The sequence below is a fragment of the Vanessa cardui genome, chromosome 4 (assembly GCF_905220365.1).
Source record: "Vanessa cardui chromosome 4, ilVanCard2.1, whole genome shotgun sequence".
Lineage (NCBI taxonomy): Eukaryota > Metazoa > Arthropoda > Insecta > Lepidoptera > Nymphalidae > Vanessa > Vanessa cardui.
Window position 1 is genome coordinate 15985717 of NC_061126.1, and position 15075 is coordinate 16000791.

General features: G+C 40.0%; 1 protein-coding gene and 1 pseudogene across 1 annotated transcript; one reads left to right on the forward strand and one right to left on the reverse strand.

Annotated features, from left to right (window-relative positions):
* Positions 1–794: 794 nt before the first annotated feature.
* On the forward strand, positions 795–5664 carry LOC124544246 (palmitoyltransferase Hip14). The gene is made up of 7 exons (XM_047122718.1): positions 795–1176; positions 2356–2791; positions 2877–3044; positions 3334–3534; positions 3807–3968; positions 4036–4204; positions 4311–5664. Exons 1-7 carry the CDS (start codon positions 926–928, stop codon positions 4790–4792), a joined length of 1869 nt encoding a protein of 622 aa, XP_046978674.1. The 5' UTR covers positions 795–925; the 3' UTR covers positions 4793–5664.
* A 6480-nt stretch (positions 5665–12144) lies between these two features.
* On the reverse strand, positions 12145–13216 carry LOC124544264 (annotated as a pseudogene).
* Between the last annotated feature and the right edge of the window lie 1859 nt (positions 13217–15075).

Consider the following 15075-nt stretch of genomic DNA (forward strand, 5'->3'; position numbering starts at 1 on the left):
CGTGATAGTATCATAATGCTTCATATCGATTGGCTTAAATACACTAGTTGTGCTTACAATCGTTTACGCGGTTATATGCATCAAGCGTAAAGTATAAGTATAAATAACAGACACCAACACGGCAATCATCTTAGCTTTACTGTATAAGAAAATTCCTAATGATTTAGCTGTGGTATAGCAATATTTGAATATCATAAGGAACTCAACAATTAAAGTTATCATTATCATTAATTGCATCAACCTTTTGCAATCATTCGACGATCAAATTAATATCACCGGGAATTTAACAAGCACGAGTCTCTTTTTGATTTTCTATATAATCTATAGCACAAGCATCGAAGATTAATTACCTATATAGATATTTTTAGAACCAGAAGTAGGAAGTAGGTTAACCTCTAAAACAATTATCTTTGATTTATAATAACAATCAATCTACCACAAAAGAAAAACATTTAGTCTACAACACAAATAACCATCAATAATCACATTACACCGTAATAATTATAATTGCAATTCTCAATGTGTCAACTACAAATCTCCCGCCTTTTTTTTTTTTAAATAGGTAAGTTGTATGACTTGACGCTGATGTTGCTTGTTTATTCCAACAATATATAATTCTTCTATGGTGCTTTTATAAATCGTATAGGTACCCATTATTATTTATAAGAAATGTATGAAAAAAATAAGATGACTTAACAGCTATAATAATCTAGGGTGATGAGGCATGGTTAAATACAAACAAAAGTCATCTAAAAGAATTGTTTTTGAACGCAACCAAATGAGAAATGTCAATAATATTAGTTTGACAGAAGTTTCTTTTCGTTATCAATAATTATCAGTCTGATTGTGTAGTGTCGTGAACAATAGTGCTCGTAACTAAAAGTAAAGTAATAATGTTATCATCGATGAGTAAACGGTAAACAGCATGTACGACAGCACGTGCGGCGCCGCCGCTACGGGACAATGTGGGAAGTCGCAGCGCGAGGGCGATGGGCCTCCGCCGCGCGAGCCCCCACCGGCTCCTCTCGAACGCGATTACAGCGGATTCGATATTGTAAAAGCCACACAATATGGAGCTTTTGCTCGTGTAAAAGAACTTGTCGAGGCCGGTTGGGATGTAAATCAACCGGATCACGAAACAGTTACTCTCTTGCACTGGGCCTCAATAAACAATAGGTACGTAGAAAAAAAAGTCAAAATTGTGTTTATTATTCTGATCAAATAGACTATTTTTCAAATTATTGTTACTCAGACAACCTGCATAAATTAAATTTACTTATTAAAGGAGTTTTGAGTATCTATGTATTACTGTTTTTTTGGAAATGAGGTTCTAATGCATTTGGTTTTGTCTTTTGACTCAATTGTCAACCACTTCAATTTTGTTCTTCTCATACATATTTAAAGTTATAAAAGTTTCAATCTCATAAAATATAAGTTTAATCTAGTCAATTTTATCATCATTTACCTGTTGGATAACACCTCGGATTTCACCCCTTCAGGGGAATCTAATGATTAATGTTGAGAGAATTTTTTCAATTAATATTCACTTATCACAGGCTGAACATGATTGTAAAACCATTTTATTCATATATATTTTCTTATGTGTCATAACTCAGTAAGATGTGAGCAAAAACATGAAAACAATGATGACCGCTGCCAAGCCTTTGAGTTCATTAGATTTATATTATGCATTGTATTAAAAACATCATTCCAGATAACTGTTAATTTAGAAAACTATATTTATTTTAATCCTATTTTTTTACCATAACAATATGCTTGTGAAGTTTTGCTTAGGGCACAATTTTGCCTGAAATATATGTTTACTTAGAAATATAAATTATCTCAATAATAATTCACTAGTAATAATCTTGCTAATTAAATTTTTTTGTAGTTTACTACAATATTGTATTCTTTAGGAATAAGACATTGTCCTTACTTGTACTATTAAATGAAACTACACACTGTTGTTAAAACTTAATATTTAATTAATGCAAATAAATGTATTGTACAAATAAATAAAGAAAACTATTGCCTGATCTAGGATTGGGTACAATGCCATCTACTGGTGGGAAGCAAAGAACAAATAAAATTGTATGACTTAATATAATTTTTACTTGAGCGAAACTATACCCCGATTCAAAGTATACTAGCGCCATCTGTTACGCGTATGCTTAGTTATAACTTACAATAATAATAAAATATATTAATTATTAACTTAAATCTGACAAATTAATATTAGATTCAACAGACATTAATGATATAATTTATAAAATGATAACTTATAAGCAACCCTTGATTCTTTGCGTAAGCTTAAGCTTTCATATGATACATAGTTAGAATGAGTATTATTCGAAGACGGGAGATCATCGAGTACCTGCTGTCGAAGGGCGCGAAGGTGGACGCGATCGGCGGCGAGCTGCAGTCGACGCCGCTGCACTGGGCCACGCGCCAGGGCCACCTGGAGGCCACGGTGCTGCTGGTGCGCGCCGGCGCCGACGCCTCGCTGCGCGACGCCGAGGGCTGCGCGTGCCTGCACCTGGCGGCGCAGTTCGGCCACACGGCCGTCGTGGCGTACCTGGTGGCGCGCGGCGTGGCGGCCGACGCGCCCGACGCGGGCGGCATGACGCCGCTCATGTGGGCCTGCTGGAAGGTGTCGGCCGTGGACCCGGCGCGCCTGCTGCTCACCCTGGGCGCCTCCACCAACCCCACCGACCGTTCGCACGGCAACACCGCGCTGCACTGGGCGATACTCGCTCGCAACACCACGGCCATCACCACCCTGATCCTCTACGTGAGTCGGGTCTTCGGAACTAGAGCCACCTTCGGCTGACCGATTCGGATCGCGACGGAGGACTTCATGATTTGATACTTTGCAGGGAAACGCGAGCTTAGACGTGCCTAACCTGCGCGGGGTGACGCCCCTCGCGATGTTGCAGAGCAGCGCGGACTCGCTGTGGGTTGGTTCCAAGGTGTCCGACAAAATAAAAGAGCATGCTGTGATATCGTCCAAAAAGAATATCTTCCGCCGACTAGCGTACGACAAGGTGAGCGACGTTTCGTTGCCGTCGTTTAGACTTTATATCTTTAGTATTACAGCGTCATTTCGATTTTCGACCAAAGTGTGTTCTCCCGAATAATCAAGTTCTGGATAATAAAATCCAATTATATAATTGTGAGTTTGATGTTCGTATTAATATTATCAAACTATAAAGGTTTTCTAAGTTATTACAAGATCAATGGTCGTATGATCTAGTTTTAGATTTTGTGTTTCATTATATGTACATTATTACATACAAATTGTCACATAACTTGTACCCGGTTTCTCCATTGCAGAAGTTCCGATGGTGGTGCGTAGTGAGCATCCCCTTCCTAGCGTTCTACATCACGGGGCTCGTGCTGGAGATGGACGCCATGTATCCGATCAAGGCCTTTCTTCTCGTCTGCTTCTACGCGCTTCTCCATTTTCTGACCAACGCGCTCTTCGACGACGACCTCAAGAATATATTCCCTCTGAGCGTGTATCTGGCGACTAAGGTATACACACGGGAGGAGCTCCCTCCTCGTCACCATCAGAAGGTATTGCGCTCGATTCACCCAAATATGAAGCGATTCACACGAGTATTCATATGAATCGAGCGTAAGACTTTCTGTCTACCTCACAATATGGAAAAGGGCGTAAAATCATGTAAAGCCGCTGCTTTACAACGAGTGACTAGTGTCGCAGGGACGCTTCCCTGCGACACTAGTCACTCGTTGCCAACACCCCTTGGCCAGTGGCCCGCGTGCTCACGCCCCGCGTCGCGCAGGTGTGGTTCTACATCACGTGGCTGGCGTTCGTGGCGCCCGCGGTGAGCGGCGCGGCCACGGCCGGCTTCCTGCTGTGCTCGCTGGCGCTCTGGTACACGTTCCTGCGCTCGTGGCGCAGCGACCCCGGCGTCATCAGCGCCAGCCGCGCCGACAAGTTCCGCGTGAGTGTCCGCCCCCCGCCCCCGCTCACCGCCCCCCCCTGCCCCGCTCACCGGCCGCTGCCCGCAGACCATCATCGAGCTGTCGGAGCGCGGCGGCGCGGGCGGCGGCTTCGAGCCGGCGCGCTTCTGCTCGGCGTGCCTGCTGCGGCGCCCGCTGCGCTCCAAGCACTGCTCCGTGTGCAACCGCTGCGTGGCCAAGTTCGACCACCACTGCCCCTGGGTCGCCAACTGCATCGGTAGGGCGTCTGCGTCGACGCTGACGATTCGAAAGTGCTCGGGCCTTTCGAGGCGTAGTAGCGCCGGACGGGATGATTCGATTTTGACCGCTCGTTCCCCTCGCAGGAGCTAAGAACCACCGCTACTTCGTGGGGTTCCTGGTGAGCCTGGTGGTGATGTGCGCGTGGATGCTGTGGGGGGCGACGCGCTCGTTCTCGGCGCGCTGCGGGCCCGCCTCGGGGCCCGGGGCGCCGCTGGCCTGGGCCTCGTGCGACGCGTGGCTGGCCTGGGTGTCGCTGAACGCCGCCTTCCACCTGTTCTGGGTGACGGTGCTGGCGTGCTGCCAGCTGTACCTCGTGGTGTGCCTGGGCATGACGACCAACGAGCAGCTGAACCGCGGGCGCTACCGGCACTTCCAGGCGCGGGGCGGGCGCTCGCCCTTCAGCCGCGGCCCGCTCAACAACCTGGCGGACTTCCTGGGCTGCGGCCTGTGCTGCGCCTCCGTGCGCCCGCGCGACTGGGCCGCGGCCGGCCTGGACGGGCCGGACGGGCCGGACGGGCCGGACGCCGACGATCGGCCCATGCTGTCGCCGCGCCACTTCGTGTGAGCGCCTCGGCTCGCTGGGACATGCTGGGTCGCTGCGGCGTCGCGTCGCGTGTAAATTATATTTTTGTAAGTGTGTCCGTGGCGATTGTTGACGAGATGATTCGTTGATTATTATTTTAATCGAATTAGTACAAAACATAAATTTTAAGTAGACCTTCCGTCTGTCGACGTTTACGGTTCCTTCTCTTCCACCTACAAAGAATGACGACGTCAGCGGGAGACGCGGGGGGGCCTTGACTTGTTTGTCAACACCGGAGTTGTAAACTAGAAGTATCTATTTCATAAATCGTATCGTTTGGAGGCTGCGGACGGGGACCGTTCGCAGTTCGCTGTAAAGTAAATATATATGATAATAGTGATGTTTATTTTATTATAGTTAGTATTTTTACAATTTTGACGCTTTGATATTACTTTAAGGTGCCTCGAGGGCGTCGTGCGTTAATTTAATTATAATTATACTCGACAGCAAATGATATAGTACAGAAGTCATAACTATACGTTTCACAAGTACCTGTGTGTGCGTGCGTGCGTGCGTGCGAGCGAGCGTGCGTGCGAGGTGTTGACGCGTCAGTATTAGCACGACTGTTTCACTAAGATTGTTCGATGTAAATACTTTAAAGATGTAATAATATTTTATCACAAATATTTAACTACTTAACTATGTACTAGGTATGCTTCATATCAGGTTTAATACGAACAAAATATTCTAAATGCATATTCCTGTTTTATTAAATTTATACTTCCTAAGCTTAAAGCGAGTGTTCTGGAGTCTAATTTATTCGACGCGTGTCGATGTAACTTTGTAAAGATTGAGATATTGTGTAACGATATAATACCAAATGCATTTGAATTTAATAAAGAAAACAAAAACCAGCTGTTGTTTCATTTTGTAATATAGGTAATTGTAGTAAAGTACTATATTTGTTTTAATATACCTGCACTCTACATATATCTACGTTATACTACCACTATTACAACAACGACTACTATTATACATATTTCTATTTTTCTATATACCTACACACATATTTCGCAGGCCACTATAGTGAAACTAACCAATAAACCCCCAGCGACTTTACTAAACGGTGCTGTTCAACCAGCGGCTTGAGTGACACTCAGCCAGCACCAGCTTCTGACTTTATTTTTGTAATTAGTTAAAAAAGTAATCGATTGTCGGACTCGTTTAGAGAGAGAGAGAGAGAGAGAGAGATATTGGCAAAAACAAATATTGTAATTCTAACCTTAATATAAGATTTTTAATTGTTCAGCAAGTTTTCATTAATGGAATAAAGTCTTCTGGATGTGTACGTTAAAAATGTTTGTTCCACAAGGTTCAATTATGGGTCCCTTTCTATTTCTAGCATATATAAATGATCTTCCTTTCTATGTTAAAGGTATTTGTGATATAGTGTTGTTTGCTGATACTTTACTAATTTTAAAGTTAGACAGGAAAAAATCTGACTATGACGATGTGAACGGCGTGAGTTATCAGGAATACACGATTAGTTTTCAATAAATAATAATAAAAAAAAACATGTAGTTTCTATCCTACCCAAAGTTAGAAAGCATAATTATAATATGTGTCAAAACAGGGGCCACCGTCTTGATTTAGCCGATACTACGGTGTTTTCAGAAATAGAATTGGATTCCAGACTACAGTGTCCTTGACAGGAAAACAACACCGCAGCATATGCGGTCAGAAAAGTTAAATAACTAACTTATGCTGACACCGCTCGTTTAGTATATTTTGGCTATTTTCATAGTGTTATGTCATATCGAACGTAAAGATATTGTGAGCCTTTCTATTGAGCAAACTATAGAAATAGCCTGTGCTTGAGCGTGTCATTGTTGTATGCGTATACAGGCCCCCTAGTGGATTATATGAATTGTTTGAAAATGTATTGAAAAATAATTTATCAAAATTATCTGAATCTAATAAAGACATTATTGTTTGTGGAGATTTTAATACAAATTTACTGCATAATACAACCACAAGTGGCAGTCGCAGCTCCGAGTTAAACTTAAATTATAATAATAAAGTCATAAATAGTGAACGGGAAGTTGCTTTAGTTTTTGAACAATTTTTTGCTGACATACCATTTTCTAGAACTAAGTTACTTATTTCTTCTCCAGCTGTTACCGAATCATTGATGAAAGAAAATGTACGAGAATGCAAATCAAAATTTAATTTTACCCCTGTGAACACCAATGTCATAACTTGTACATTTAAGTCATTAGAATTTTTTTTAAGAAAACTACTGATCTATGGGGTATTTCTGTAAAGGTGATAAATTCAGTTATTGATGTGATTGCACCTTACCTTGCAACGTGGTGTATTTCTTGACCTGATGAAACATAACAAAGTCATTCCAATATTTAAATCTGGTAGCTCTTCAGATCCTATTCATATTTCATAGTATTCATAATTCATAGTTTAAACTGAATAAAATGACAAAACCTATGCCCTCTTACTTAAATATTATACATCAAAATATACAGGGCATAGGTGGCAAAGATCATGAAATAGAATTATTTTCAGAAAATTACAGAACTCATGTATTTTGTTTCACAGAGCATTGGATTAAAAGTTTTGACATATTTAATATCCCAAACTTTAAATTGTCAAGTACATTCGTAAGAGGGAATGCTATTCGCGGTGGCTCATTAATATTAGTACGGAATGATATCATTTGTAAATCTCGAAAAGATATTGTCTCTGTCGAACGTACTATCGAATTATCCTGCGTGGAATTTCCGCAGTACATTATAGTATGCGTGTACCGGCCCCTATCGGGAGATTTTTGCTTATTTGAAACCACTATGGAGTATGTTCTTAAAAAGATAAGCGAAAGTAATAAATATATAATTGTATGTGGCGACTTTAACGTCGACTTATTAAAAGCTACTTCGCTGAGTGTTCGATTAGTCACATTGTTTAGGTCATTTAATTTAACGCACCGAGTTAATGAACCAACACGAATAACCAACGATACTTCTACGTGTATTGACAATGTGTTTTGTGACCGTGAAATATATGAATTTTCAATTATAAATAATTTAACACTGTGGTCAGAAGTTTTCTTTAGAACACAAAGAAATTATTCATTCAAAAAAAATAATGTACAGGCCAATAACGGCTCATAAAGTAAACTGTTTTAAAGATATTGTGGCGTGTAAATTAGCTTATTTAGATCTAACGACACAAGATCCAAATGAACTTTATAATTCATTTTTTTTTTTGAATTAATATTAATAGAATTTAATAAAATATTTAAAATGAAATCATTTTATAATAATACAAAATTGAAGTTTAGTGACTGGGCTACTATTAGTATATATAAAAGCAGAAATAAATTATACGACCTATAGGATAAGCTTATAACGCCAAGTTTCCGACTCCGCAAAGTCAATAAATCTTTCTTGGGGCAAGGTATCCATTTCTATAATAAAATTCCACAGACATTTTAACTTTGCCGTCTCGTACATTCAAATCGCTTACAAAAAAAAACATTGGTGAAAAAGGCGTATTATTCGATACAAGATTTTGTAGATGATAAAAAAGCGTGGAATTAATATCTTTTGACTTCGAGGCAGGATATATTAATTTAATAATTGTATTTTTTTTTAAATGTTGAAAAAGGGTAACTACTGAGTTTCTTGCCGGTTCTTCTCGGTAGAATCTACTTTCCGAACCGGTGGTAGCTTCACTTAATTGTTAAATGACGATTCAAAAGTGCTTGTAAAAGCCCACTTGAATAAAGTATACTTTGGTTTTGATTTTTTGATTTTTTTAACAACTGTAGGCCAATCTCAATACTACTTACCCTCAACAAAATATTTGAAAAAAACATTTTAAATCAATTATTAGCATATTTCATTACAATCTGCTTCATAGAAAACAATTTGTTTTTTCGAGGGTCGCTCGACTATCGACGCAGGTATCGAACTTAAAAGAAATATCTATGAAGACTGGGAGAGGTCGCAGGATGCCTTAGGGATTTTCTGTGACATATCCAAAGCCTTTGATTGTGTTCAGCATGAAACTCTGGTCAGAAAACTATATCACTATGGAATTAGAGAATGTGCACTCGACCTTCTAACTTCTTATCTTAATGTAGCAGCACTGTTAAGACGCGTCGTATTGAAACAAGATTAGTCCTGAAAAGGACTGTTTTTCGCGTCGTCGTTGAAACAAGTTTAGTCCTGAAAAGGACTGTTTTTTTGCGTCGTAATGAAACAAGATTAGTCCTGAAAAGGACTGTTTTTCAAGTCGTATCGAAACAAGATTAGTCCTGAAAAGGACTGTTTTTCAAGTCGTATCGAAACAAGATTAGTCCTGAAAAGGACTGTTTTTAGATTCGTTTATCTTCATATCTTCATCTTTCTTCAACACTTCACTACACAACACATGGCAAGTCGACACGGCGATCTTCAGTGCAGTCGTCCTCTCTCCGCGCGGCGCTCGAACGAAATGGCTGACGCGACGTGCGGGGGCGATATTTATAACATCGCGGCAGCAGATACGCGACCCGGCATAATACGCGCGCAGCTCGGCGCGTGACGTCAGCGTGTGCGAGCAAGACGGAACGATATCCTCCGTCTCTTTTATTTCTTATTATTTCTTTATACTGTTTTTTGATTGGTTAATTTATTTTTTATTTTTTGTATATATACCGGAGCAATTTTTCATTAAAATCATTCCTTCGACCACTCATCAAGAGTCTTATTCAAGAAGCCTCAACTCTCCTCTAAATTAACAATAGAATTCAGAGGGTTGACGTTAAGACTCTCCTTTCGGGGATCTCTTCGTGAGGATAACGATAAGGATAGAATCCTGTATGATGCACTGTAGAACATGCTGTGTGTGCTGTGCTGTGCTCTGTTATAAAGAGTTTTAGTTTTTTAGAGAGGACTCGCTTATTAAAACTTTAATTAGGCTATATCACAAAATGTCTTACTTATAACTTAGCTATTGAACTGTTTATGTATTTAAATTTTATTTTAAACTTGTATTTAGTAAGAAATTTAAGTAATTAAGAAAGATTTTTTACATTGAATATTATTTTTAATTAATTTTGTGGGAATTTTAAAGAGCGACCTTTTGTACAAATTCTTTCATGTTCGAATACGAATTCCCACCAGCCAATAATGATTGTTTAAATATTGGCAAATATCCAACGTTTATTCGTTTTTATACCTAAATCATAAGAAAAAATAGATTTTAATTGATATTTTTTTGTAAATAAATTTTTGAAGTTGCATTTTCGACAAATTTTGAAAAAAGCTAAAAAACGTTATAACTCAAAAATGGTTCACTTTCGAATTATGCTATCCTAATATGGTTAAAATTATTGTAAATAGTCACCCCTATCATTTCCTAACGGATGTACGTCGAATTATCAATAACCCTGTATATTCTGTAATGTTTTGTATGTACGGAAAATATAAAAATTTTACCTTCCAATAAAATTTGTATTATGTTTCCTAAGACGTCCGAAGTCCATTATGAGAGTACATCGTCTGATTTCTGCTGCAGGTCGCTAAATTTCATGACTTCCGTTTCCTACTCACGCCTACGGCGCCCCCTATACCCCTTTCTGGAACTAAACTGACAAGCAAATACACGCCGCCAAATTTGTCATTGTTTGGCTCATAATGGATGGATGTAGCCCCAGGAAGACCTTTCCTGGACTTCGGACGTCTTAGGAAACATAATACGAATTTTATTGGAAGGTAAAATTTTTATATTATGTGTTCCGTTTGACGTCCGAAGTCCATTATGAGAGACTTGTTTGTTATCTCCTGGTGGCTTGTATTTGTAATAAAATATTATTTAAAACGCAACAATGTGATTAATTATTATTTAATTGAAATATGGCATTAAGTAAATAATTTAAATTCATTAAAGAAAATCATATAACTTTAACTAATGAATTCAAATAAACATAAATCAAATAATGAGCAAGAGATTTTTTAGTAGTTATCTCTGCATTTGATGTATTAATAATATGTTTTTGATAGAACTTCTTAAATGAAAGCTCATGTTGCCAGTTAGTTACCTTTACCTAATATGTCATTAATGTGGTAATTTTCTACCCAATTTAAAGATGACATTGCTGCTCTAAAACTTCCAGCTGATGTTTGAATACCAGAATCAGCTTAAAGACCTTTTATCCAACCACAATCATCGCTGCAGTAGCTGGTCTAGTAAGGCCTCAGGTTGTTAAAAATAGATTTTTTATATTCCCTCTGATTTGCCGTGTCATGTGCACTAGAGAACATAGCCAGTATACTGCATCGATGTTTCGGTCAGGAGCAGCCACGAAAGTCCAACTTAATTGTTGATATGAAGATGAATCGGTTTTCGATCCAAATATGGGACGCAAGGTAATGTAAAGTACATTATCTATAAAATGGACACTTTCAACACGTAAAAGAGTAAGGTCATGTACTCTGCGGCCCGAAGCTAACAGCAAAATAGTGACATGCGTCTGGATATTTGATATAACACACTATACAATCTGTATTATAATGCTTTAAATAGCGAAATTAAAATTCTTGCATCCCATATAGGTAATTTAGGAGGTGAAGGTATTTGCCAGGAAAATAGATTTGAATTTCACTATTGGGCTTGACACTATTTTTATATCAGATATAGTTTCACAAACGGATCCTATAACTGATTTATAAATTAGAATGGTTCGATGACAGATAAATACAGGTAATCGAAGTATCTAGCTCCATTTGCTGGTTCATGTATACGAGAGATAATGCTATTTCCCTGACAAAATCTAACCTACTTTTTCAGTTAGGGGCGCATGTCCTTATCGAAGACTCTCTATTTTAATAAATAATAAATATGTGACAACATCAAATACATTACTCTGATCCCAATGTAAGCCGCTAAGCACTTGTGTTATGGAAAATCAAGAGTAACGACGGCACCACAAACACCCAGACCCAAGACAACACAGAAAACCAATGGTAATCTACATCGACTCGACCGGGAATCGAACCCGGAGCGGCGCACCCATGAAAACCGGTGCACACACCACTCGACCACGGAGGTCGTCAAGCTTTTTCTCCTGCGATGTCTCCGTCAGCGCGTCTCACCAGAGATAAGACAAGCTTCCAGGCGTAGACTTAAGCAGGCAGTATAATTGTCAATGTGTTCGCCAGACTGTTGCTCAGATCTCTGAATTTTAAAGGTCGAGGCCAAAAAGGCTTCTTCCACTTGGGTGCCACTATTTTGTACTGACCTGATGCTGAGTTGAGGTGGCCTAGCACCCTGGGTATCAGATTGGACGGTGGAAGCAACCATGCCAGTCGATCGTGCCAGGATCTGCTGAAGTCTTAAAAACAGGCGTTTGCGTCTAGCAAGTCTAGAGTAACATAGTTTGTTACTACGTGTGCTGTCTGTAACGCGAATATAACTGTCTGGTGTTTCCCACAGATTGAACAGCCTCGTGGTTGCTTCTTCTGTGAGATGCCACTCGGAGCCGGCGTGATTTCGCGAGAGGTGGTCAGCTTCGGTGTTGTACAGTCCCGGTAGGTGGTGAGGGAGAAGTACAACATTGAGGTGGTCGGCTTCAGTGTTGTACAGTACGGGTAGGTGTTGAGGGAGAAGTACAACATTGAAATGGTCCACTAGAGCCAGCCGATTTTGAGTCAGATCTAGCAATTGTCGTGACCAGCTTCCTCCCTCGTTCTTTTTATAGAAAACAACTGTTCTGTTATCGCACTGAAGAATTATTCTCGAGTCTTGGAGCGAAGTTGTTCTGGAGGATATGGCTGCTCTCACTACGTACATCTCCTTCAAATTGCAGTGCCATTCGGTCTGGTGGTGTCCCATGACCCTTTTATCATTTCGTTGCTTATAAGGGCTCCTCATTCAATGTCCAACGCGTCACTGATGACGTGGTTCGTGGCCACTCTCTGAGGATGAATAGGTGTCCTCTGACTGATGTGCTCTAACCTCCAGTCCAGCTCTGTACGTACCTCGTCCGGATACTGCTTTGATAAGCTAGGATACCCGAGGATAGCTTGTTGGTGTGGTACTGCAGGACTCGGCAATGCAACCTTCCCCGGTGGGTGATGAAGGTTGCAAAGTTGAGATATCCTACGAGGCGTTGCGCCTGCATTAGGTTCCAACTGCCGGTCGCAAGCTGCACGCGCAAATTCTGACGAATTTTCTGTATTTTTCTAAGGGCAGGGACTTGGTGTTGGATATCGTATCCCATACAATTCCCAGAAAGTTCATTTATCTCGCTAGTGTCATAATTGATTTTTTAAATGATCCACCAATCTAGGCTGCTCAAAAACGTATGGCCATCTTTACTTGAACTCTCAAAACATAGAGATGTTTTGAGAGTACACCAGGACAGAGGTCCTGGTGTACAAGTGCATAATCATCTGAATAGACCATTAGTCGAAGGCAGTTCCTGCGAAGTATTTCGGGCGTCCAGTGTGTTACTGAAGCAAAAATCCGCGATACGCGGTGCAGCTAATCCGAATGACAGACAAATCATCTAAGGGGACGACCCTGAGAACTGATCCGGAGAAACCTCCTGTGCTGTTCTTTTATCGGAAGATGAATAAGCCTGGCTTAAATCCAGTTTGACCATCTAATCCCCATGTTGTAAGCAATCGGGGACTTGTTGATGGTGGAAAAGATGAAAATGTCTCGGTTTCATGTAGTGATTCAACCGCCTTGATTGGTCTTGGGAATTATAGAAAATGGAGATATGAAAGACTGCGTCAGGGGAGCGGGTTCTAAACTTAATTGAATTAAATTCTGCATTTCGATTCACTTTAAATGTGATGTTAGACTTCGAATTTTTATACATCCAATGTCGGAAGAACCAATGGAGATGTTTAGTTGAATGTGATTCCTGTTATTAATTTTACCACCTCTTATTAATTTTAATATTACGTTAGGTGCATTTTTATGTCCCCTCCCCCTCAACAAATATGCTGAGGAGTTTGGATGGAATTGCTCAGAATCTCTGTTTTCGGTTTGCTTAATTTTATTTGAATTTGCCCTAGCTCGAAAGGGCTTTGTATTGGTAGTAGAAGGCGACGGTTCAGGTTATGGTCCGTGTGCAAGTAGCAGATGGTACCCGATTTTGTAGTTTATATATACCACCTATATTTTTGTATAAATGCTGTTAGTAGACTCGCGTTAAACATATAATCACAAGAAGGGGGTATTTTCTCTAAATTTATCCTTTAATTACTTTAAGCGGTCCCTACGGAGTAATTTAAAAACCTCGACACGTTTACCGCAAATGAATTGAAGAATATAGGGAGAAATTGTCTTATAACCAGAATAATTATTAAAAAGTTTGTTTCAATTTTTCAATAATAATCGAAGAGTTAAGCTGAACGTCCGATGAATTTGACCAGTCAACGAGGCTTTGTAAGGTAGTATTAACGTATTCGTTTTGTGCCAAAAAGGCATTAGTTAACGGAGCAAAACCTCCGTTCCATCTGGAACCAACGTAATGGACTAAAGTAGTCCTCCAGACGTCGAAGTTCTTCATTCACTCTTAAGTCAATAAAAACAGGAAATTTTGTCATCACGTGAGTGAATTGCTTTCGGTACAGAAGATTCTTTTACAGTAACGCTCAAATATTCAAAACTACCCGCCTCTATTTCTGGCGCACGTAAAAATTTTTCGTCAGTATATGCCGAACTTTGAATATAAGTTGAAGCTAGATTAGACATGTTAGTCTTATAATTTGGCGCATAGAAGAATGAGGGTGGTATCGCCGGTTTACAATTAGTATAATTCTAAGTTAAAATATTATTTACAAGACTTACCAATTGTTGTGACAATAAGTCAAACCTCTTATTCAGATCCCGCGATCAGTCACGCTTGTGACGCTCCCTTGGTGGTCCGTCGTATTCATTTTCCGACGAATCCGATGAAATATCCGAAGAATTCGAACTACCCCTCTACACTTACACTTAACTTTTTATTTTGATTTTTCAAGAAACGGAAGACAAACAACACTTGTTTTAAAATAACTTTCTACTTTAAATCTCGAAAGTTGATTATAATTATTTAACTTTTAACGACTGCTCGTTTGGAAAAACGACGCAACAATGACAAATTTGGCGGCGTGTATTTGCTTGTCAGTTTAGTTCCAGAAAGGGGTATAGGGGGCGCCGTAGGCGTGAGTAGGAAACGGAAGTCATGAAATTTAGCGACCTGCAGCGGAAATCAGACGATGTACTCTCATAATGGACTTCGGACGTCAAACGGAACACATAATATTAAT